The following is a 24,458-nucleotide window of genomic DNA, read 5'->3' as shown; positions in this document are numbered from 1 at the left end:
TTCCTTCCTTCCCTTCTTTAGTTTTTGTTTTTGTTTTTTTTAAAGAACTTCTAAAAGCTATGGGGGGTAGGGGTGAGTAGAGGGCCATTTGGCAATCAAATTATTTGTAGATTCCACATGCTAATTATATAATAGGTTCTTTGAGTTTGTAGTTAATAAGCTGCATATCATGCTCTCAGAGGTATCATATGTTCAAGAGAACCTGTTTATTCTCCCTTTCTGGCCACAGGGGACTGTTTAAGCCACATTCTCTCTCTAGAAAGTACCTGGGTACTTGGGAGCTGGGAAAGGCTTTCTGTAACAGGTTCCTCAACACAACCAGAGTCACCATAGCAACACCCAGCCTGCCTGGCAGGTGGGATAGGATGAGGTAGTGGGGATGAAACAAGGGCATCAATGGAGACAATACTAAGAGGTCAAGCTTTAACGGTGCATTTCCCTTTCTTCAGAAGCAGCTTGTCACTAAGGGAGTGGTGGCAACTCCAGTTTGTCTCCAAGAAAGATTCTCTGTGGCTTGTACTCCTACAAGCCAGCGGCACCCAAAAGCCCAGGGCGCTGCAGGTCGGAACACCTCATGTGTGAAGGGGTCAGTTAAGCGCTCCACTCTCTCAGCAACTAAAATGAACGTCAGGTAAAGAAGAGCTCCAAAATGTGTTTGAGGTCAAGGTCTCAAAGCTTTACTGCTTCTAATACTTTTCAGGTGGACTGCATCAAATAAGTTTTACGTTGATGAACAAGAACAAGGATCGGAACATAGAGAAAGATCACCAAATGATTATTATAAGTTCTAATCTTTTTCTTCAAATTTGTTTTTCTTGTTTTATCCAACTTCTCTAAGCTCACATTTGATTCATAAGTAAAGATAGAAAATAAGATATATATGGATATTTTTCATTTTATTAGTTTAATGTATGCCTGTGTAAAGAGACATTTTTCCATTGACTTAAATAAAAAGGTGAAGCTAAATTCCTACAGAAAATATCTCAGTGCAGTGAAATAAAAAATGGTCTCATCCTAAAGTATAAATAGTATTAGCCAGTGGGTATTGCAGTGTCATAACTCTCATGCCCCATTGATTCCTCTGTTTTCTTTGCTTGTACTTTTCCTGACAGCAATTATGGCTGTCCCCAAATTTTTATTCTTTTTTAAGGGCATTTAGACCACTATGGTCAGAGACTAGCCCTTCTTTTATTGCAAGGTACAAAATAGCGTCCATCTTAGCATATCCAATTTTCTTAACTCTGTTGTAGAGTCTTTAGTAATAATTTTGGGTGTCGATTCAGGATCACCATCAAATCTTTTGTTACAAGGCCGTTAAGTCCCCTTCTGTTAATCCCCCACCACCAACCCTATGTATATTTATATCTGTCATTACTAGATTTTCATTGACTATAAGACACCATCAAGTGAAGGCTCGCCATTATTTTATGAACCAGTAAGAAAAGTCACTGCCAACTAACCATAATGTGTTATCAATTGTAAAACATCTCAATTTCAGAGATGTTAAAATGTAGGAAAAACTATGCACCAGAGAATCAATGAAATACATTTATAGCAGTTTGCTATGAGTAGAGAATGGCCTTGTGTACCACTGAAATGAATGACATTCTTGTAGGAAGATGTAAGATTTTCTTCTCATCACTCATTTGGCATAGCAGTCTCTTGTTCCTTCTGACTTGCCATCACCAGGAAGAGGAGAATTAAGGGGAGCGTCTTCAAGTACCTCCTCAATTGTAAGGATGCCTGCAGGTATCACTTTCAAGCTCTGTCTTGTATTGTCATTGGCCAAGACCAGGAGAGAAGAGAATACAATGCCATATTTTACAAATAACAAAAGTTAATAAATGATTTGCTTGAGCATCAATGTTTTAAGAATATGTCTATTCTGCAAAGGATGTTTATTTATGTAACACTATTGAAGCCCTTTCACTGATGGGTGATGGAAAAGTGGTTTTGTTTATAAGCTTGACACAAATTACTCTTGACACTACTCATGTCTTATACACCACTGTCCCATTTAGGTTTTCCGCTACTACTAAAGATAATGAGCATAAGCGTTCGCTGACCAAGACTCCAGCCAGAAAGTCTCCACATGTGACCGTAGCTGGAAGTACCCCAAAAGGCCAGGCTGTGCTTGGGACTCAAAAATTAAAGACCACAAAAGGGGATTCTGTTGCAGGTAAGAAAACTTTGGTTCATCTTTAAGCATGTAACTTCCTGAAATTATTAAGTATATCTGTTTCCTTAAAGCCTCTCCATATCTGTAAAATCAAAAGCAAGCATATCCTCATAGCATATTTTTCATTTTATACTGATGAGGGAAATGCAGAAACCCAAAGAAAAAGCTGATATCTGCTGAGGACTCCATCCTGTCCAAGAGGAGTCCCAAGATGGTGACCCTCCCTGAAGAGCATTTGGCCCCTTCTCAGACTCAGAGATTAGGAAGATCAGTGTTCATTACAGCCTCTGAATGGTCCTGCAGGACTCTGAAACTAGCAGGATCAGAGTTCACGGAATAAATGCCACACTATTGACTGGGTGAGCCAGAATAAGCAATAAGGATACTCTTGTACACACTGTCCACTTAATCAACATCTACAATGACCAGGTGATTTTCAAAAGAATACTATAATATCAGTATGAAGGTTTAAAACAATATCACAAACAGGTCGAGGCCTGTATTAGAGCTATGTCAATATTCTCCTGGGAGTCCCATTGAATATGTCAGTCAAGAGCCTTGATTGCCAGATTCTCTGAGACTGGAGGAATCTAGCAGGACTTTCAGACTAGAGCATCATTGGTAATCAGTGTGGAGACTCTGAGGATTTCTTCATGCCTTTAAAGATCTAAAGTAAAGATTGAATAGTGAAAGTGACAACTAAATTTCAAGAGTCCAGAAGTGAGAATAATAAATATACATAATTCCTCCTCTAAATGACCTCTTTCATTCCCACCCTAACCCTTAATCTTATCTATACCAGCAAGAAAACATTCCATAGAATATTCTAAATCATCCTGTAAAATGGGAAGAAAGGGGCTTGGATAGAAGACTGCACTAAAAAATAGAGAGTAGAATTGCCTAGGGTATGACACTGTCATTTTATAAAGAGCATTATGTTCTCTGAGCTCACTGAGCAGTAGCCACCTACCTTAAAATGAGCAAGGACTCACATATGCTCACAAATAAGGACATGAGGCAGAAACTAAATATTTACCATATTCTGAGCTTTCTCCTCTAAGTAATTCAAGGATGTGCCAGTTGGGATTGGACTTTTTCCCCCAGTTATCAAATATGAATTTTATGTAAACAAAATCAAACTATATGACTTTTTCCCTGTGATTTCCTTCATTCATTTAGTATAATGTTTCAGGAATCATCCGTATCAATAAGTGAGCTAAAGTTTATTCATTTTCACTTTTTCAATGGTACCATTATTTACAATTTATCCATTTTACTGCTCAGGGACATGTGGATTTTTCCAGCTTTTATTATTCTACATGGTAGTATAACTGGATCGTTCTTGAACATGTCTCTTGTACATGTGCAAGAGTTTCTCTAGACCTAGGAGTGGGGCTGCTGGTTAGAAGGGTATGCAGATGCAGACATTTATTTACTGCAGTGGTTGAGCCGTACCAGTTTACACTCTCATCAGCAGTGTGAGATCGCCTCATTGTTCCCTTCTTCCTACCACTAAATATCGACACACTGGGGTAGTTTAAGCACAGGGGTTTGTGATTTTCTGTTTTAACTAGGTGGTCCTAGATCCTGATTGCTCATTCACATCTACAGGCAAGTGCTGACATTTGACAATGGCCTGAATGCAACCTGTAGCGGAAAAGATTATAAAATGTATCTCAGATACATGGTGCCCAACCACAGCAAAAATTTGGCTTACTAAATTATACTCTCCTGGTATATTTTTAACTTTTATGGTACAAAATTTCACATTCTTAAATAATAGCTTTTATTAATAAAAACCAGAACCATGAATCTTTTCATCTATATGTGATTAGGTTCCTTGAAGGCTTATATGTGTGTTAATAAAAATGTTACTATTAATAATATGTAATTTTTAAGAAGGATAAATAGTATCAGGGAAACAGCCTGAAAAATTACCCAGTTGATTCTTTAAACAGGATTCTAAACTCCCTGCTGATCCTAAGAAGTGTCATAATGTTTAGACTATTGGGTTGCTGCTAACGGGGGAAACAAATGTCAGTGCTTAGCATTCCTTGGTTATTCTTTTCTGCCCCTTTTTAACGTTACACCTGTGTCAGACTGTTCTATAAATTATGTTTTTAAGATTGAGTAGCAATACTTAAATAAAAAATTATAACAAGTCTTTTTTTTCTAATTAAGCCCTTGGGTTTTGTGTGTTGGCTTTTTTTTTAGTTATCACCCCACTCAGGTTGACAGCTGATGCAACACAGACTCCGGTCTCCCATAGGAAACCAGTGTTTGATCTCAAAGCAAGTTTGTCTCGTCCCCTCAACTATGAACCACACAAAGGTATGTGAGGATGTTTGACGTACAAGACGTGTTAAGACTAAAGATTAACCAATTCTGCAACTGAGAATGTGAAAAATTCTAGTGACTCAGTGGAAGCCTTACTTGACCACCTAGAATACCTACCCGCATCTCTGTGTCCACATGACCCATGATTAAAAAGAATGTCCATTAAATACTAAATAATTGATTCACTTCAAAACCAAGAAACTCAGAAGTTCAGAAGAAAACATATATGAATGTTTTCTTTACAGCTTTCAAAGGATCCTAGGCTGGCTGGGAACCACCAGTCTAATAACCTGGGACATTTATTGCCTAGATGTCAGTCTTGGGCATATATTAAAATATCCTTACATCTATTTAAAATATCTATACTTACTGTGATATTTCAGTGTTTTTGGAATTACTTTAAAAAAAGAAAACTTCCTACAGTAATCATGTTTACGTAACAGTGTTTTTCTTTAAATTACTAATGTCAATGAAACAAGAATAATGAAAACATAAATCTTATTTAGCAGTTAGTCAACTGAACTGTGGTAAAAAGAAAAAATCTACTTTTCTCACACACCCATTTTCCCCCCCAAGTGTTCCCATCTGTGGCAATGGCACCTCTACCTACTGAGTTGTCAGGGCAGAAACCTAGGAGCCCTCTTTGGCTCCTCACTCTCTCTCTCAGACCTCATATCCAGGCCTTGAGCCAAGTCCTTTCTCCTCTACCTTTGAAATGGAGCTTTAATCTGACCACTTTACCCTTTCTTTATTTCAACTCTTTTCGATCCAGGTCATCATCATCTCTTACCTGGGCTTCTAGAACAGCCTGTTTGCCCTACTATGACCTTGAAAACAAACCAGAGTACATCACTGCCTTGCTCAGAACCTCATAAGGTTTCTCATCTCTCTCTCAACCTCAATCATTGCCTCCTCCCTTCCCTGACTTTGTGCCAACCACACTAGTGTTTCAGCTCCTCAGACACACTGAGTTCATTCCCACCTCCCGGTCTTTGAACTTGTTATCCCTCTCTTCTACCTGGAATACTATTCTCACAGACCTTTGCATAGCTTGCTCCCCCATTTAAATGGGGCATCCACTCAGCTGTCACCAACTCAGGCCTTTCCTCTCCTCCCTGCCTCCCACACTCTTTATTCCTTAGCCTGTTTTACATTTCTTCTTAGCACGTGGCACCACCTGATGTTATGTTACTTGACTATCTACCTCTACATTTGAAATGTAAGCCCAAGGGAGCAAGGATCTTTGACTGCTCAGTTCACTGCTATGTCCCCAGTACTTACAACAGTCCCCAGCAGTATACCAGGTGCTCAAAAAGTATTTGCTGTGGAAATGACTGTGACTACCACTAACTTCGACTGACAGTAGAAAACCTGGATGTAAAGCTTCATCTGTGCTGATTATTTTCATATCCTAGACAAATCATTTAGTTCCTTTATGGAAGGGAAAATAAGTAAATACTATAGCAGTTATTGATTAAATGATACAATGGGTGTGGAAGTAATTTTTATAAAATTGGAAACACCACAAATGATAATCATTGGTACTCAGAAATAGATCATAATGTATACAAATAAAGCAACATATAAACATCTGGAAATTTGGTTCCAATTCTAAAGCTAACAAAGTATTCCCATTCATTCCATTCCAAATACATTTTAACAAGTAATAATAACAACAAACTACAAGTGAAATACTACTTTTGTAATTAATAAACATAATACCTATGAGATATCAACTACTTGGTTATGATGGCTTTTTTTAATGTGCTATGTGCTTTTAATGGGAGTTTGTTTTTTAGTATTAAGATTTTTTTCCATGACTTTCCAAGGATTAAAAAGTAGAACACACACAAAAAAAGTAGAATACATTTTTTTAGAGAAAAAATGCAATTTATATCTGTGAAATATGAAATTAAAATTAATAGGAGACTTATACTGGCAAATGTCTATAAAACAAAGTATAATGCAAACAAGTAGCCACAGATTGATAAAATTGAGAATATTAATACAAGAATTTTCATAAATCTGTCTTTGTCTCTGTCCTAAACTAGGAAAACTAAAACCATGGGGACAATCTAAAGAAAATAAATCTCTGAATGAGCATGTAAACAGAGTTAGCTTCCATAAGAAAATGTACAAACAACCTCGTCTCCAGGCCAGGTGAGTACATTATTATCCAGTTCTATAATTCTGTTAATTTTGAAAGACCATATAAAAGTAGAACCTCTGAGGGAATCCCAGTAAATGGTGTTTAAGGGGCTGGAAGTAGAAATGTAGCTTTCTAAAGGCAGTGTGCCTGGGCCCCAGCACAATGGGTTCTAATTCAGTAGGTTTGAGGTGGGGCCCAAGCATCTGCATTGTTTTCAGAGCTCTACAGGTGATTCAGAGGAAGACTCAGATTCAGAGGGCTGCTCTTACATGACCTATCTCCCAAATAGTGTACCTGAATATCCCTCAAGACACCAACTGAAGTGCCCATGGAACCTAGGCATGCAGATAGATGTAAATTCCTTACTCTCAGGGAAACTAAGCTTACTAGGCTTCAGGGCCCTACCAGAGGAAAACCCCCAGGTTGCCCTTAGAGGCTTTCTTCTGCATGAAAACTAAGTTAAAGCTGGAGCTCACTCTGGGCTGCAGCTGGTCCTGGTTGGTGATTCCCTGCAAGAAACTCCTGATATGTGGTTACCTGTCATTTGACTTGCCTATATCCAGCTGCTACCAAGACCTTTACTAACTATATTTGCTATTAAGATCATTAACATGATCCTGGGCTTTTTATTTTTCTCTAATCCTTTTCAGAAAAACAGTAGCTTAAGTCAGTAGACCCTGGCTCCAACATTTTAATTAGGCTATATAATTTTGAGCTTGAACTTTGACTTCCAGAGGTAAAAATTTCTCATTTAAAATAAATAAAAACTATAGGGGTTGAATTCAGTCACCAATGTACCTTCTGGTTCCAGTTCTTTGCTCGACTTTAGAATGTTGCATTAAGATAAAAAGGAAAATACCAATTTCTAGCCCTTTAACACAATGACTTACAGATGTGGCTTCCATCACACACAGACCACCAGATAGAGTGCAGTGTCCTATAAGTGTCCTCCAAATATGCTGGATGTCATTTTAAGTTTGGACATTAGTCTAACAATAAGCGCTTTAAAGTGGTCTGTTGTGGAGCTTCACTAGAACCTAATGTGTACCTGTCTCGCTTAGGGAGGAGCAGCGGAAGAAACATGTGCAAGAACGAAAGGAGAAGAAAGCAAAGGTTTTGGAAGCTCGAAGAGGCCTCATTATGGCTGCAGATTAATAGTTTTTTTTAACATCCTGTAAATATTTCTTTATTCTGAACCTTTTTTGTAAATATTTTTATACTGTCCTCCCTACTTTAGTAAAGTTTTTTCTGTTAACTTTGTTCATAATATGTAGTGTTGGTGGGTTCTTCATATGTTACAGTCTCTGAAAAGATGTTATTACCTTAAAGCTCACAAATTCTTCAAAATAGTTTTAACCTAAGTCCCTGTACAACCCAGTTTTCTAATGAGACCCATCCTATAGATTCTTGACCTAGATTTTTAATGTCAATTCCCTCTGCTGGTTCTAATATTAACAGAACTCCAGTCTTCTAAGCAAAAGCAATTACCTATCAGTAGCTAGTTATACCACAGGCTTTAGTAGAAATTGAACAATAACAAGTTATAAACAGGGTAAGCTGGGAAAAGCCACTTGATGCTCTAGAGAATCTAGTAGTCTTAATGAAACTGTGGGCCATATGGGTGGGTTATGGCAACAATATTTTACCTATGTGAAGTGTTTTAAGCTTATATGCACCTTTGTTCATATGAATTCATGCAGTTGCCATCTGTCACTCAATATATTCTTAAAAACAAACTATAGCTAATTCTAGCCTTGCTTATTTAAAAATATACAGGGCCATATTGAAGTTTGAGGATTGCTGTAAGGATTACTATGCTGTGTCAAACTTAAATCTTATACAATTTATGGAAAAGACTAGAGTTGCTTAGCATCATATCCATGTTTGTTGCACCAAAATGGACCTTCTGAGTTTTGTACTGCTTAAGGTTTTCATAAATAAAATTTTTTCTCACAGTGGTAGATTTATTCTTTGTAAACATAATTGGCTTCCAAGATTTAGTTGATCAGCTAAGATTAGCAAGAGCTTATACTCTTCATGCATCTTTTCTTGCCCACCCACTCCTACCCCAAGAAGAAACGACCAAGTCCTTCTCTTGTACTTTCATAACACCTATCAGATTGTTATAATAATTGTTATACATATATGAATCTGCAGAACATACTCCTGGGTGCTTAATAAATTCAGGTTTTGCTATCAAGAAAGAGACCAAATCAATCAAGAAACCTCAAATACACTGCTGCTGGGAAGGTAAAATGATACAACTACTTTGAAAAAATTTAGTAGTTTCTTTAAAAAGTTAAATGTATGCCTACCATATGACTTAGCAGTTATACACCAAGGTATATATACTCAAGAGAAATGAAAATACATGTCCACACAAAACTTGTATGCAAATATTTGTAACAGTGTTATAGTAGCCAAAAAGTGGAGAAAAATCCAGCTGTCCATCAATGAATGAATGAATTAAAAAAGATTATGCACTAAAAAGTAATGAAGTACCGATAACATGCTACAACATGAATGAACCTCAAAGACATGCTAAGTGAAAACCCAGACACAAAGGTAATATATTGTATGATTCTATTTAAATGAAATATCTGAAGAAGATAAGTCTACAGAGGAAGTAGATCAGTAGTTACCTGGGGCTGGGGGTGGCAATGAGAAGTGACTGCAAAGGAGTATTAAGGTTTCTCTTTAGGCTGATAGAAATTTTCTAAAATTAACTTGTGGTAAAGACTGCACAATTCTGTAAATATACTAAAATTCATTGAATTGTAGACTTAAAACAGGCAAACTTTGTTATGTAAATTATACCTCAATAAAGCTATTAAAAATAAAAAGATAATTATATGAAAATATATAAAATAGATTTTAGGCCAAGATAATGGAAAAGCTATTTATATATAGCCTTTGTATATTCTTATTTTTAACTTGGCTTGCTTAGGGTACTCTGACTATATTATAGTTTCCTATCTCCTCTGAGATGACAAGAATTGATCAATTTAAACTGTTAATCAGATTTTATTTTTGGTAGATGCAATTGCTGTAATACTTAAAATGACTAGGGAAGCGTTAGGGACATTAGTCTAATACCTGATTTAGTTTCTCTAGTGGTTACAGTAAAAGTCACTATAAAGAACTGGTAAAGATTATGCATCTTTGGCAGACCAGCTCTCTAAGTAGGTGTTATGGACTATGTGTCCCCCAAAAATTCATATGTTGAACCCTTAATTCCCAGTGTGATGGTACTTGGAGGTGGGGCTTTTGGGAGGTAATTAGGTCATGAGGGTGGAGCCCTCATGATGGGATTAATGCCTTTGAAAGAAGAGAAAGAGAGCATGTGAGGATATAACAAGAAGGCAGCTATCTTCAAGCCAAGAAGCAGACACTCACCAGACCCCAGATATGCAGGTACTTTGATCTTGGACTTCCCAGCCCCAGAACTGATGAGAAGTATATGTTATTGAAGCGACCTAGCCTCTGGTAACTTCTTATAGCAGCCTAAAAAGACTAAATAGGTATGTCTCAGTGACTTCTACAGCATCTTAATATTCTTCAGCAGTCTCTTTTCCTCAAAGATGGATTAGAAAACAGAAGAAACCTATAAGGAATAGAGTGGTAGAAGGCCATCAACAGTCATTTTGGAGACTCCTTACTTTAGAAACCATCTAGTCACGTAGGAATTGTTTCTAAGAAGAATCAGTCTAAAAACAGTTATTTACATCATACCTGTGCATTAGTACTTGCATTCTTTAAATAAAGGTATAGCTTAGAAACTGGTTTCATGCTGTTTCCTCCTATATGGTCCCTTACTTAGCAGCAGCAGTTAGCTTTGTCTTAGGGAATACATACCAGCTCTTGATTGGATGCCATTAAAGAAATATTTTATTTTGCTTCTGTGTCATCATGCATACTACTCCCCTTGGTTTAGTATTACAAAATTACCACATGATCTCTATTTAAAAAGTCTTGGGTTAAGCACTGGAGAATTTTCGTAGGCAAATTCTTCTGTGTGGGCTGGATCAGTAAACACTCCAATAAAATCTATTTCCAGGAAGAATGGACCATCTACTTTATCAGCTAGGGTAAATCCGATAGAAGAGATCTAAATTTAAAAGAGAAATTAATCGAAATTGTATACATTAATGTACTAGAGTTTTAAAATTCCAAGGGTGATTACTATAGCTGGGTCTCTATACTATCAGCCTTTAGCAAGTATACCATAGTTCTCATGTACTGTAGCAAATTATAGAGGAAGTACAGAGCTGTTTTTCTTTCAACATTCTACTTATCTCTCTTTAATGCAGTACTACTTAAAACTAATCAGTCTAATGGAGGTTCCTTGAAGCTCTCTTGAAAACCTTAATACTTGTTTTCTTATTTTAAAGCTAAAATAAAATGTAGGCACGTTGAAAAGAAGACCATAAATTTCTCCCAGATGGGGGTTTGGCTCAAAGGATAGGTCTGAATCAACATCTGTCTAGGTATTACAGGGGTGGCCTTGAGTAGGAATTTTAAAATTTCATTTGCCAGCCTTCAAAAATAGACTGAACTTATAGGAGTTCTGTTTCACTAAAGATAATATAGTTCTGAGTGAAAGTAGAAGAAAATGTTACCTTGTCAAGGAGAAGCTGGTACTGAGCATCCCGGATTCTTCCTTGATTAGAAAAGAAAAATTTGGAGAAAGGAATCTGAGAAAAAAAAAAAAAACCATTTACTTCACAGCTGAAATGTAAGTTAACTAAGGTATCTGTATGTAAAAATAGTTTAAGTTTAATTCTAAAATTATTTAATATATGCAGTTATCACAAGTGGCTAGTATTTTGGATCACAGATATATAACAGCAAAAGATTAATCAACCCAATAGAAAAATGGGGGTGGAGAGAAACAGAAAAAGTAGAAGTACAAATCAGTACAGCTCTTTGAGAGGGCAGCTAGCTGGCAATTGTGATAGGCAGGATTCTAAGGTGGCCTCTAAGATTTCCACCTTCTAGTGTACACACACCTTACAGGTATTCGAACACTAATCTCAGTACTGCTCTGAAGGAACTGTGCAGAAGGCAGGCTTTAAATCAGTTGACCTTAAACAGGGAAGATTATCCTCTGTAGGCATGACTTAATCACTTGAACCCATAAGCGAGACTGGTTTATGGACTGGCCACATAAGAAGGATTCAGTGGGGTTGAGGGAGATTCTCCACTGTTGGTTTTGAGGATGGAGGGAGCTAAATGGCACGGAAGTGGGCAGCTTCTAAAAGCTGAGAGTAACTCCTAGCTGACAGTAAAGAAACAAGGACATCAGCCCTATAATCACAGGAACCAATACTAGAATGAGGTTGGAAGATTCTTCCCCAGAGCCTCCAGAAAGGAATACAGCCCAGCTGATGCCTTGATTTTGGCCTTATAAGGCCTGAGGCACTGAACCCAGCCATACTATGTCCCAACTCATGACCTACAGAACTGTGAACTAATAAATGCAAGTTTCTGAAGCTAAGTTCATGGTAAGTTTTTTAGGTAGCAACAGAAAACTAACAATATCTATCAAAATTTGAAATGTCATAACTTTGACCTACCAATTTCACTTTTAGGAATTTATATTTCAGATAAAGTCTGACAAATACAGCTTTTCCTAATAGCAAAAAAAAAAGAAGACCTCCACATTATTAGTCAAAAAGGATATAGACAAAATATACAGTATAATCACATTTTTAAAAAATATATAAAATTTTAAAACATCTCAAAAAAACTAATAAAATATTTACTATAGCAATTGGGAACAACCCAAGTGTCTATCAATCTAGGACTCATTCAATCAACTATGAGACATCCACATAACAAAGTACCAAACAAAATAAAGAATGAAGAATGACTCCATGTAGTGATATAGAAGCTCTCCAGGTTCTCAATTTTAAAAATATAAACAGGTGCAGAAGATAAAGTATTGCAATTTTATTTTTTAGTAAAAAAATGGAGAAAACAATATTAATCATATTAACTTATATTTGCATAAAGAAACTGCAAAGCTACATGGGAAACTTAATAAAAGTTGACTACTTACAGAGGATAGTCTGGAAAAGGGTGAATAGGGACATGAGAGTGAGAGTTCGTGTACATTTTTCTATTTTGATTTTTGAACCAAACAATAATGAATTTTTTAAATGTACTGTTCAGGTTATTTATCACCAAAAACACTTATTGACGTGAAAAAAAAAACCTCAGTTCAAAGCTCATAATAAATAAACCATCATAGCACAAGATCATATTGCTCACATAGCAAATCTAAATACAGTCACATCCTCATTTCACCTGCTTCCTTCATTCCTGTCAAATAGAAACAAAGCTCTACCCTGCAACCACCAATTTCTCATTTTGCATCCTTTTTTGGCACTATCTACCTCATTATTCCATACATTTTAGAAATACAATGAACACTACCTGCCATTCAAGAGGTATCGGTCACCCAACTGACTCATTCCTTCAAACTAATCTCTTGTGTTTTTGGCACATAATTCTTTTAAATCACTGTCCACACCATGGGAACTAGATTTTTTTTAGCCTGGAAAAAAAATGAAGCCAAGAAAGAACATTAATCTGTAAAACTGCTTAAAAAGGAAAGGATAAATAGTTGTTTTTCTCTCTACAAATGATGGAAAACTATATACATAATTTTCTTCTCTGTTTTCTCTTTGTAATCAGAGTAAATATTTGAGCATCTCACTTATGTTTACTAAGATATTCATGAAGAATTGAATAGCAATTAGTAACATTTAATTTTTTTAAATCCCTAACACTTTCCTTAATAATTTAAACAGAGCTGTTGCAAACAATTATTTCTAGCCAAAGATTAGGACTACACATATTTTAGGGAAAAAGTAATTGTTAATGATTACATGGTGGTGATATTGGAGAATAATTTAGCAATGTGCATCAAAGTCTTTAAAAATGTACATATCGTTTATTCTAGGAATTTTATTTCCAGGAATATATCCTAAGAAAATAATTAAGGATGTTTACCTCAGAGTTTAGTACAATAGTGAAAAACTCTGAAAACATCTAAATGTACAACAATAGAGGATGGATTAAGTAAATTGTGGTCTATTTATAAAATAAAATGCATTTATTAAAAATGATGTAGAAATATATTTCTACAGAAAGTTGTATATAAAATTCAGTTCAGTGAAAAATATATGTTATAAAACAGCACTGGCACAATACCATTTTTGTAAAAAAAAGTGTAAATATAAAAGTCTGAAGGTACATACTAAAATAAAAATAGTATTTTATCCCTGGGTAATGGTACTACAAGGTATTTTTTCCTTTTCTGCATATTCCAAATTTTCTAAAATTAAATACTTGTTTAATAAATTATTATATATATTACTTATATACAAGTATTACAAATATAATTTTTTGGTTATATAGCTATATTAGTGCACAAATATGTATCAAAAGCCTGTTAAATGCCAAGCACCGTTTTAGGTACAGGGAAAACAGATATGAACCATATAAAGTTCCTGCTCTCAGAATTTAGAGAATTCATGTTCCAGGGGAGCAGAGTAGAGAGTAACAATAAAATAGACAAGTTAATGAACAAAATAATTTTACATAGCGATGAGTTATTTGAAAAAAATTAAACAGAGTGACTAGGTTAGAGGCTGCAACTCTAGCTAAAGGGATCAGAAAAAGACTCTGTGAGGCAACTTTTGAGCTGAGAAGTGAATGACAGGAAAGAAGAAGCAGGTGAAGATATGGAGAAAGAGCGTATCAGGAGATACAACACAAAATACAAAGGGTCTGAGATGAAAGAAAGCTTGTTGAGTTTGACACACAGAAAAGGAGCCAGTGTGCAGGAGGGAGGAAGGAGTGGAGACTGAAGATGAAAATGGGGTCTGACAGTAGAGGCCCAGGGAAACATGTTAAGGAGTTTGGACTTTATTCTAATTATAAGGGGAAACCACTGAAGGATTTTAAGCATGTGAGTGATGTGATCTAAGCTATTCTTTAGAAAGCTCGTTCTGGCTGCTGTGTGGAGTGTGGATTTTAAGGGGGCAAGAGGACAAAGAGAAATCCATAAAGAAGCCATTGCAGTAATCCAAAGGCCTGGACTAGGGTGAGAGTGGAAGAGATGGCTAGCAATGTTAGATTCTGGGTGTATTTTGGAAGCAGAGGTAACAGGATTTGTTAATAGACTGAATACAGGGTGAGGAAGAAAGGAATCCAGGATGAGGCTTAGGTTTAAGTATGAGCAAAATGGAGACTTTCTTTTGAGTTTATGGATTAAAACCTCACTAGTCAGGAATGGACATTTCATTTTGCCCTCATTCCCTGAATTTCCACTTAATTCTCTTCCAGGTTAACATTTTTTACCTTCTCATAACTTCTCATTTACAAAATAAGACTGCCTTATACTACGAAAAAATAAAGAAAAATTTTGATGGTCGTAAAATATGAAGTATTTATTCCTTTTAAGGGAGGCTTTCTACTAAGATAGGGAGACTAGCTTAGTAGAGTTGTCTGGAAGAGGTGATATAGCAGAAACTTAAAAATGTCTACTTGGGCACAGAGCAGAGATATATCTGTGACTTAGCATGCACCTGGCCATATCCTTACCAAAAATATTTCTTGATTAGTAAACTAACATTTAATTAATGAAAGAAAAAGTCAAATTATGTAAATCTTGTCCCTAGGTTCTCTTCCTTCTTTCCCTTCCCACACCTTCCAAAGGGACTCAGGAAAAAAAAAAAACTACAATGTAACCATGATCTCAAAAGACCTCATTTCATACACAGTAAAGACTTGTGCTGTTACCTTGATCTCCTGCCAGTAGGGCCCCCCACGGGTGAACATGAAATAACTGTACATCTGATTCTTCCTCTGGATTATATCCGTGTCCTCACTGATATTCACCATCCAAGGCCGACCATCTCCTCGGACACGGAGATACAAAGTGTTGAACTGGGACCAATCATAAGACTTTTTTCTCTCAAAAGGGCCCTAAGGTACAGAAAAGAAAGTTAATTTCACCTCATTTTCCATTTTTAGCAAAATGTGAGTCATTATCTTTTGTAGCAACAAAAGGATCCACCACCTATTTTTCTGTCTTTTTCTGCTCTATCACCATAAGGAGACAGGTAAATCTGGTGATTCTTTTTTCAGTACGAAATATTGATCTAGTTATGTTTCTAAGGTAAGTTACATGTTCAAGACATGTTAGCCCAAGGCAGTGTTTACATGGGGTATGCACTCAAATGTGTTACTAAATGGAAAAGAATCACTGTACATACTTTCCTTTCCCTGGTCTGATGGAGCAATGGTTTCTGTGTGGGCAATTTAATGAAACTGCCTTCCCATAAATTAGAAAACTGAAAGAGCTCAAGTTTAAAATTGATGTTTTATAACAACAGCTACCATCCATTGAAAACTTACATTAAGTATTTTGCATGCATAATTTAAGTATTTTGCATGCATAAGTATTTTGCATTAAGTATTTTGCATGCATAATTCCCACGAAACTGCCAGACAATCCTTACAATAGCCCTATGAGGTAGCTAATACAATTGTTTCCATTTTATAGAAGAAACTGAGCAGCCAACTAATCAGTGATAAATCCAGTGCTGTTTAACTCCAAAATCTGTGTTCTTAACAACTATCCATATTCTCTCTTTTTGAAAGTGGAATTTAGTGTTAATTTCCAAAGTTGTTTATTTAATCTCAGAGATAATCTGATTTCAAGGATACCAGCGTACAGATATGAACTAGTATTTACTAGCTGTATAACTTTGGACAAGTTATTCAATCTCCCTAAGCCTCAGTTTCCTCATCTGTAATGTTGGGGTGATCATACCTTACCATATTGTTGTGATGAATAAAAGGGATAATGTATACAATTAGCACAAGGACTGGCAGAGTACACTTAATAATTGTTATCAGCATTTTTCATTACTCCACAGTATATCTAGCCATAGAATTACATTCTGCTGTGGACGGACCAAATCCATTTTGTGGATTTTTAGGGCCTGAAAAAATGTTTGTATGTATAGTTTGTTGCTTCCTAAAGAACATATACCTTTCTTTTTCCCCATTATCTGAAGACAGGGAGCCTAATAATACTCCTAACATTTGCCTTTCTCCTTAAAGTACAGTATCCAAGCCAACATCCAGGAGCTGTGGCCAAGGCCAGGCATGGGAGCCTGCCCAAGGCAACCCTGGAATAATACCTGGTCAGCAAATTCACAAAAAGCCATAGGCCAGTGGTGAGATAAAGGAACTGACTTAAGTAACTTTGGGAAATAGTGTTCTGATTGGAAACTGTAAGGCTAGAGACAAAAGAAACTTTACATAAACTCTGTATTCTAGTTGGTAAGGTTGTCTCTCATCATGTTATGGGTTAAAAATTCTGAAACTGCTTTACTTGCATACTGGGGTTGAATTAAGTAAATGGATGGTAAATGGTGGGAGACATATTTCTTGCTGTTACAGAGTGAAGTTAAAGATAAGCAAGAGGGGGAAGGCTAGACTGAACTACATGGTATTGAATTAGAGTCAGAGCATTAGTAAAAACTCATATTTAGCTTCATATACAGAAATAATTATAGACGTGTTTCCACAGGTTGGTATACATACATTTACTTCCTAGCTATGTCTACTGAGATGTCCTAGAAGTAGTGTCAACCCAGTAGCAGCAAGCATACTCGAATGCCCAGATCTTGGTTTCTAATACTATTCTCCAAAAAAAGGAAACCAGGGCTCCTTCCAGAACAGGCTAATTCTAGGGTTGGGACAGGATGAGCTGAGAACATCTTGTAGTGCCAAAAAGTGCTCAAAAAAACAAAAGGATAGGGGCATATCAAAAGAACAGGAGTCAACCTATAAGAGCTCCCAATGGCCAAAGCTGCAACAATTTGAGCAACAAAATAACACAGTATTGAATTATAACCCAAAGTGTGAGTCAATACTAAATGAATGAATAAATAAGTGTGGGAGAAGAAACAAATCTTCCTTTCTGAAGAATCCCAAATAATTTATGTAAATACTACACCTTCCAGGTGATAGAACTTAATCCCACACCCTACCTCATGTCTTGAAAGTAGGAAGCACTTAGTGACTTGCTTCCAAAGAACAGAGTATAGAAAGATATAAAGTAACTTAAAAATGGAGTAACCTGGCACACACTACCTTGACCAGGTGGTCAAGGTTAACATATCAATGATATTGCTAGCATGTGCCTGGATATGATGTGGTGAGAAGGGTACTTTAATTCTGTAGCATTCTTCCTAAACCCAGAACCCCAGTCTAACTTGGAGAAAAAAAAAAAAAAAACAGAAAATCCCAAATTGAGGGTCATTCTACAAAAAAATATCTGGCCAGTGTTTTTCAACTCCTCATGAAAAATAAGGAAAGACTAAGAAACTGTTATAGACCAGAAGAGACTAAGGAGACATGATAAGTAGATGTAATGTGGTACTCTGGATAAGGTCTTGGAACAGAAAAAGAATATTAGTGGAAAAACCAGTGAAATCCAAATAGAGTCTGAATTTAGTTAATAGTAATGGACTAATGTAGGTTTTTCAATCATAACAAAGGTACTATAGCAATGTAAGATGCTTAACAATTGGAGAAGCTAAGTGAAGGGTACACAGGAACTCTCTGTACTATTTTGCAATTTTTCTGTAAAACTAAAACTATTCTAAAATTAAAAGTTTACTTTAAAAAAATGCTACAGGCTGATCCTACATCCACACTAAGGAACATTACAGGGTCTGTGGCCTACATTAGAGGAGATGCAAGTCTCCCCAGATCATCATTCAAATATCTAACCTATCCGGGCTCCTCAAATAAGAATGTCCTACTCTGGTCCAAAGTGATGCTCAGAAACAAGTAGTCCCTCCTCCAGAACCAATTCCCCCTAGTGCTTCAGCTTCACACTTGTGCCCAGTAGTTATTTAACCCTATACGTAGATGAGATACCAGGTGTTTTTATTTACAGAAACAAACGCTCTCTGCTGTAATTCATGCTACAATGAAGTTCACCCCAGTTCACTGGAAAACTGAGGCTCCCAAGCCTCACTTACCCTTCGAATCCTAGATATCATTGCACAGTACCCACTGCGACCACTCTCTCCATCATGAGGCGCCTCAGAGCTCAGAGTTCCATACAGCAGTGCACTTTGGTTATTCTTGCCCATTTTCAGGAACACTTCACTTCTTCCTCCAATTGTTTTATCCGATGTCACTATCCACTTATCCAAATCTTCTTTCCCACGAAACTGCCAGACAACCTTGGCTTGTTCTAGCAAGACCTCATGCAGGGGGCGGCCTTCAGGCCCTATCCAATGATTCACAATATCATCCTTCAAACGCCTAAAATGTTCCTTTATTTCATCTTTAATTGCTTTATCAAAACTAACTTCAGGCTTCTCCTCAGGAGAAGTTATATCCAAAGCAACTTCACTCTGGTGATGTCCTTGCAAACCCCCTGCAGTGTTCCTCTGAGAGGAAGCTGTGCCGGGACTAGCCACTGGTTTCTGAAGACTACTGGAACAAAAGTCTGCAAAGCGAGTATTCAAAAATGGACAGGAGGCAACCCTTGGCTTCAGGCATTTTCTGAGAATATAAGTGCTATTCAACAATTTGTGAACTAAAGCCATGGTAAGAAAAAGTCAAAATGCAAATTTCTCCCTGGGTTACCAGGGAAAGAAGCTTCAGCAAATGGCCCAATTCCACCTATAACGAAAGAGACATTGAAGAGTTACCAGTGTAGCAATGAATATACATCACAATTTCAAATTCGACATGGATCATATATTGTGAAATTCATGAACTTATTTTCTAATTCTATAGACATTACCTAGGGCTTACTATGAAGAGAATACAGTTTACATTATATGTAATACATCCCACTGCCTTGTGAAAAAAATACCAAGATGAATATAAACACAGGTCCCTTTCATGAAGTTTATAATCAACACCAAAATAATTCAAGTATGTGTTTCAAAAGGTTGTGTCATTTCAAAACAAATTTTTATGGTGGATTAAAGAAATACTTGGTTCTTAAAATATTCAACTAATTCGCTCCAGGACTGAGGCTAATTAGCAATATGTTAGCACTTCACCTGTAAAAAAAGAGACTACAGTGTGCATTGTATGTGGAGTCAGAAAACAGACTTGATACCTAGCTCTGCTCTCTTATTCGGTTATGAGTATTGTGAATATTGGCAATTTCATTTGGCTCAACCTAATAAAGCTGTTTACCCTCAGGTAAAGCAGTTGCTTTTTTGAGGCCTCCATTTCCTTGAGAGTAAGGCTGTGTTAACACTTCCCCTACCTACCTTAAAGGATTCTTCTGAAGATCAGGTGGAATAATGACTGTAAGAGGGTTCTCTGATCCAGTAAGTCTGACAAGATCCCCAAGATTCTTCATGTCTAACAAGCTCCTAGTCCAAGGCTCACACTTAGAGTAACAAGGCTTTGACTATTAGTCACTACTTGAACTTCTCAAAGATAGAAACTAAACAACAGTAGCACTAATACCATCACATTTAAATACTATTCTTAATATTCTCAAATCACCTGAGATATATTATCTCATTTAATGCACAAACAACTCTTGTAAAACAAGGCAGGTTGATATTTCCTTTATCCAGGAAACAGATATGAACAAGTGAAGTGACTTGCCTAAAATCACAATGCTAATCAATATGTAAGCTACAACTAGAACCCTGGCCTTAAATCTTTCCACCAGATGCTGCTGCCTCTCTACATGTAAAACATAAGCAACATAACTTCTATAACTCTAGCAAAATAACAGCTTTGCTCTTAGTAGCAACATTTAATGAGTGTTGGCAGGAAGTGCTACCAGAACCAGAAAGGTAAATAGTACTCCCTACTACTTGTTTCACTTGCTCATAAGGCAAAATCAAATATGCAATGCCAATTTCTTTGTCTTTCTCCTGTCCTAGCCTCAGAGACCAGGACAGAGAAAAAACAAAAACTCACCCACTAGTCAGAACATGGTACTGAATGAGAAACTAAATGGAAAACTGAAAATTAAAAAAAAAAAAAAAAAAGTCTGCCAAATGCCAAAATCCAGTCTACATCAGAATAACACCCAGACTACTCCACAACATAGGACTGGTGGTCCTTATAGAATGCCCCTCCTTCTTTACTCTCCATAACAGATGCGTCAGCACCTTCTCTCCTAGATCACTGCACCCTGCTCCCTGCCTCCAGGCTTGCAACCCCCACCTCATCCCACCACTTAGCATCTAGAAGGGTCTAAAACACAAAACTGATCATTCATCTTCTCTGATTAAAACTCTTTAGAAGCTCCCTCGTGGTCCTAAGAATAAAGCTCAAATTTCTCCACGGGGCCTACAAGACTCCAGATCTGGCCTCTGCTCATATCTCCAACCTCACCTCTAGTCATACCCCACTCTGTGCTCCCATCACAGAGAACTTGTGGTCCAATAACAGCCACTCAGTACTCCCTCTCTGGGTTTCAGGCCTTGGCCAATTGCTGCTCCTAGGCCAGGAAAGCCCTCCACTGATTTTGCCTGGATAATTTATCCTTTGGGACTCATCTTAGATATCTATTACATCCTCCACGATCCTTGACTACTCCACTCCACCAAGCCCCACACCTCTTTGATGTGTTCTAACTACTCAGGCTTACACTTTCCCTGCTATAGTTTACTGACCAGTTAACTTGTTAGTTACCCCCACCAGACTGGACATGTCTTGAGGGAAGAGATTATCTTCATTATGGTACTTCCAGCTCCCAGGATGGTGTCAGGCATGCAAAAAGCTTTTCATATTTGTTGAATAAATATCTCCACATTTCTCCACATCCACCACCAGTGTCTTGATTCAAGGCCTTACTGCTTCTTACCAGGACTATTATAATTCCCCTAACAAAGGGCTTCTCAAGCTTTAAAGTGCCTATGAATCATATGGGAATATTGTTAAAATGCAGATTCTGATTTAGTAGGTGTAGGATGGGGCCTGAGATTCTGCATTTCTAACAAGCTCCCAGCTGATGCTCTTGTTGTGGCCCAAAGAATACCCTTTAAGTAGCAAAGTCCTAATAGATTTCTCTCTGATCTCCCCCTCCTCTCCCAATCCATCCTTTGTCCGGCAACAAAAGGAATTTTTCTAAATATGATGGTATGCCCCTTATAATAACTCAGCAATTTCCCCACAAATTCAAGTTCTTAAAATGGTACACAAGGCCCTCCAAACTGTGCCCAACTCCCTGGCCTAACTTCTCCTTACATCCATGGGCAATACCCTCAGCTCTATTAAAAATGTCTATAATCTTGCCTGCACACAGAAAAAAAAAATGTTCAAACCACAGAAGTGCCAAACATTCTATCCTAGCTAATGTGAGTGAATGCTATATCTTGACCAGTCATGGCATTAGCCTTACTCTAGGCAGGTAAGATTCTCTTCCAGATAAGATTTAAGATACCTAATCATAGAATTACCTCCACCTCTTGACTACTTTCCCCCTAAATCCCTTAACATAAGCCTAAATCCAATATAGTCACATGCCAAATAATATTTCTGTCAACAAAGAACCAAGTATACAATGGTGGTCCCATTAGATAAAATTATAATGGAACTGAAAAATACCTATTGTCTAGCAACATCGTAGCCATCCTAACATCATAGTGCAACATATTACTCACATGTTTGTGGTGATGCTGGTGTAAACAAACCTACTGGGCTTCCAGTCATATAAAAATATAGCACATACAATTATGTACAGTACATAATACTTGAAAATGATAATAAATGACATTATTGGTTTATGTATTCACTAAACTATACTTTTTATCGTTATTGTAGAATGTACTCTTTCTACTCGTAAAAAAAAAAGTTTGCTGCAAAACAGAATGGCATGTTACACCAGCAGAAGCCTCTCACATCTTGGGCTTACTATTTCTCTTGATTGCATTATTTTCTCTTGTACTTGATTTAATCTTGTGTTTTGTACAGTAACATGCTGCACAGGCTTGTAGTGTAGGCGCAATAGGCTATACCATATAGCCTAGGTATGTAGTAAGCAATACCGTCTAGGTTTGTGTAAGTGCACTTTATGATGTTCAAACAATGACAAAATCACCTATCAATGCATTTCTCAGAATGTAACCCTGTCATTAAGTGGCACACGTCTGTAATAAATCCCTTCTAACACCCTCTTACTGAGACACCCGTGATTTCCCATGGCCTGTATTCTCCCTCACTACAAGGAGTAATAAACCCAATTTGTTCAACTATAGGCATGTTCCTGGTGGCCTCTGTGGAAGGCACTGACATTGCTCTTTCTCCATATTCCCATAAGAACCTGTGCATATCTCTTACATAACATTAGACTCTTGCTTTTAACTACCTAACTACCCTGACCTCCTTAATCTTAGGAACTATGGCTTGAACATAACTCATGCTCAATAATGTTTGCTGAATAAATGAAAACCATGTAAACGGTATATTTTCATATGGACTAAAAACAGAAGGAAATCAGGAAAAATACAAAGTTGATCTGAGGTCCTAGAATCATCTGTAATATTTAAATTTCCCTGATAGTAGTTAATGATTTTACCTCTATTCACCCTATTTCTCAAACTCTTAGTAGTGTTACTTCTCTAATGATATAACTTCAACTATAAAATGTTGTTTCATATTTTTACCAACGAAGTCAAACCCATTAATGGATGATTCCGCCCAAAGTTGGTAAGGCACGCAGCCAAATGGAGAAGTCTCTGTAAAGATGCTTCTAGGGCTTACTATGTGCTAGAAGCTGTTTTAAGTATATTTTCATTGACTCCTCACAACCTGAGAGAGGTATTATTATTACTCCAATTATAGAGACAAACTCAGGTTCCAAGATAAAATCGACTGAGGTCATACAGTTAGTATGTGGCAAAACTAAATCTAGAGCCCAAGCGTTAAGCTTCCGATTAGAGTGGGGAAACGGTCCGGGCCATGCTGCGGCGATCCCCTCAACCCTCACCTGCTGGGCTCTGTAGTGGTCGCACGTCCCGGACGCATCAACCACCGGCAGGCGCCCTCTTGCCTCCCGGGCACGCGCTCACCAGCGGATTCTGTCCAGGTCCCCGGCTTTTCCCGACTCGCACTCCACTTTCCCTGTAAAAGTCCATCTGCTTAAACGTTCCGGCGCTAAACCAGGCATTATGACACTAGAGTTCCGGCCCGATGCGGAAACCCGGGTATGGTAATCCCCAAGGATCCCCAAGTCTAGCTACCTGAGGCTTTTGGTCGACTAGCTTCCAAAAAGGCCCGGATTCTACCACTCCTGATTTTTCTACCTTCTGTGAGAAAGTGAGGAGAATTTAGGGAAGCTTTTTTCCTCTTCTTCCTGCATCTCATTTTCAAGCTGCAAACTCCATCCCTCATCTTACAAATAAGATCCATATATTGTTAACAATCCTTCGCCTCGAGGCGCCAGGGTCCCCTTATGCTCCATCACCCCGCAGCCGCCCAAGAGCTGTCTATGATCTCGGAGTACTGGTTCTGCTGGAATTGCTCTCGCGGAATCTTTGGAGACCACGCACCTGGACAATAAACCTTTCTACCCGCCGTTTCCCAGTCCCTCCCCGTGGGGTCGCCCACTCCGCAGGACTTCTTACTGTATCTTGTGCACGCCTCTATTTTAGGACCTTCAACACTGTATCTTAATTATCCATTTACTTCTCACTTCCTCCACCACGCTGTGAGCTTCTTGGGTCCAGAACTGTTTTGTTCTTCCTGTCCCCAGCACCTAGCATAGTA

General features: G+C 37.5%; 2 protein-coding genes across 6 annotated transcripts in view; one reads left to right on the top strand and one right to left on the bottom strand.

Annotated features, from left to right (window-relative positions):
• NUSAP1 (nucleolar and spindle associated protein 1) overlaps positions 1-8,626 on the top strand; it is a 28,516-nt gene extending 19,890 nt beyond the window's left edge. For 3 of the 4 annotated variants that reach the window (XM_025038860.1, XM_006920472.3, XM_006920471.3), the window contains 5 exons: positions 450-631; positions 2,022-2,179; positions 4,394-4,510; positions 6,568-6,676; positions 7,727-8,626. In XM_025038860.1, the coding sequence (XP_024894628.1) occupies positions 450-631; positions 2,022-2,179; positions 4,394-4,510; positions 6,568-6,676; positions 7,727-7,820 (660 nt within the window). In that variant the 3' untranslated portion in view covers positions 7,821-8,626. The remainder of the gene's footprint in view (positions 1-449; positions 632-2,021; positions 2,180-4,393; positions 4,511-6,567; positions 6,677-7,726) is intronic. The other variant, XM_015595885.2, reaches the window with a different exon arrangement.
• A 1,904-nt stretch (positions 8,627-10,530) lies between these two features.
• On the bottom strand, positions 10,531-24,447 carry NDUFAF1 (NADH:ubiquinone oxidoreductase complex assembly factor 1). 2 transcript variants are annotated; one of them, XM_015595810.2, is made up of 6 exons: positions 24,317-24,446; positions 23,680-23,813; positions 18,740-19,391; positions 15,477-15,662; positions 11,285-11,359; positions 10,531-10,773 (listed from the first exon to the last, which is right to left on the bottom strand). In XM_015595810.2, exons 3-6 carry the CDS (start codon positions 19,313-19,315, stop codon positions 10,624-10,626), a joined length of 987 nt encoding a protein of 328 aa, XP_015451296.1. In that variant the 5' UTR covers positions 19,316-19,391; positions 23,680-23,813; positions 24,317-24,446; the 3' UTR covers positions 10,531-10,623. The 2 variants fall into 2 exon arrangements, with proteins under 2 accessions (XP_015451296.1, XP_024894629.1); XM_025038861.1 differs by lacking the exons at positions 10,531-10,773; positions 11,285-11,359 and adding an exon at positions 12,948-13,224 and having other exon boundaries at positions 24,317-24,447.
• Positions 24,448-24,458: the final 11 nt, after the last annotated feature.

This window comes from Pteropus alecto, unplaced genomic scaffold (assembly GCF_000325575.1).
Source record: "Pteropus alecto unplaced genomic scaffold, ASM32557v1 scaffold86, whole genome shotgun sequence".
Lineage (NCBI taxonomy): Eukaryota > Metazoa > Chordata > Mammalia > Chiroptera > Pteropodidae > Pteropus > Pteropus alecto.
Note: the sequence above shows the minus strand (reverse complement) of the source record. Positions and strands in the feature narration are given on the sequence as shown.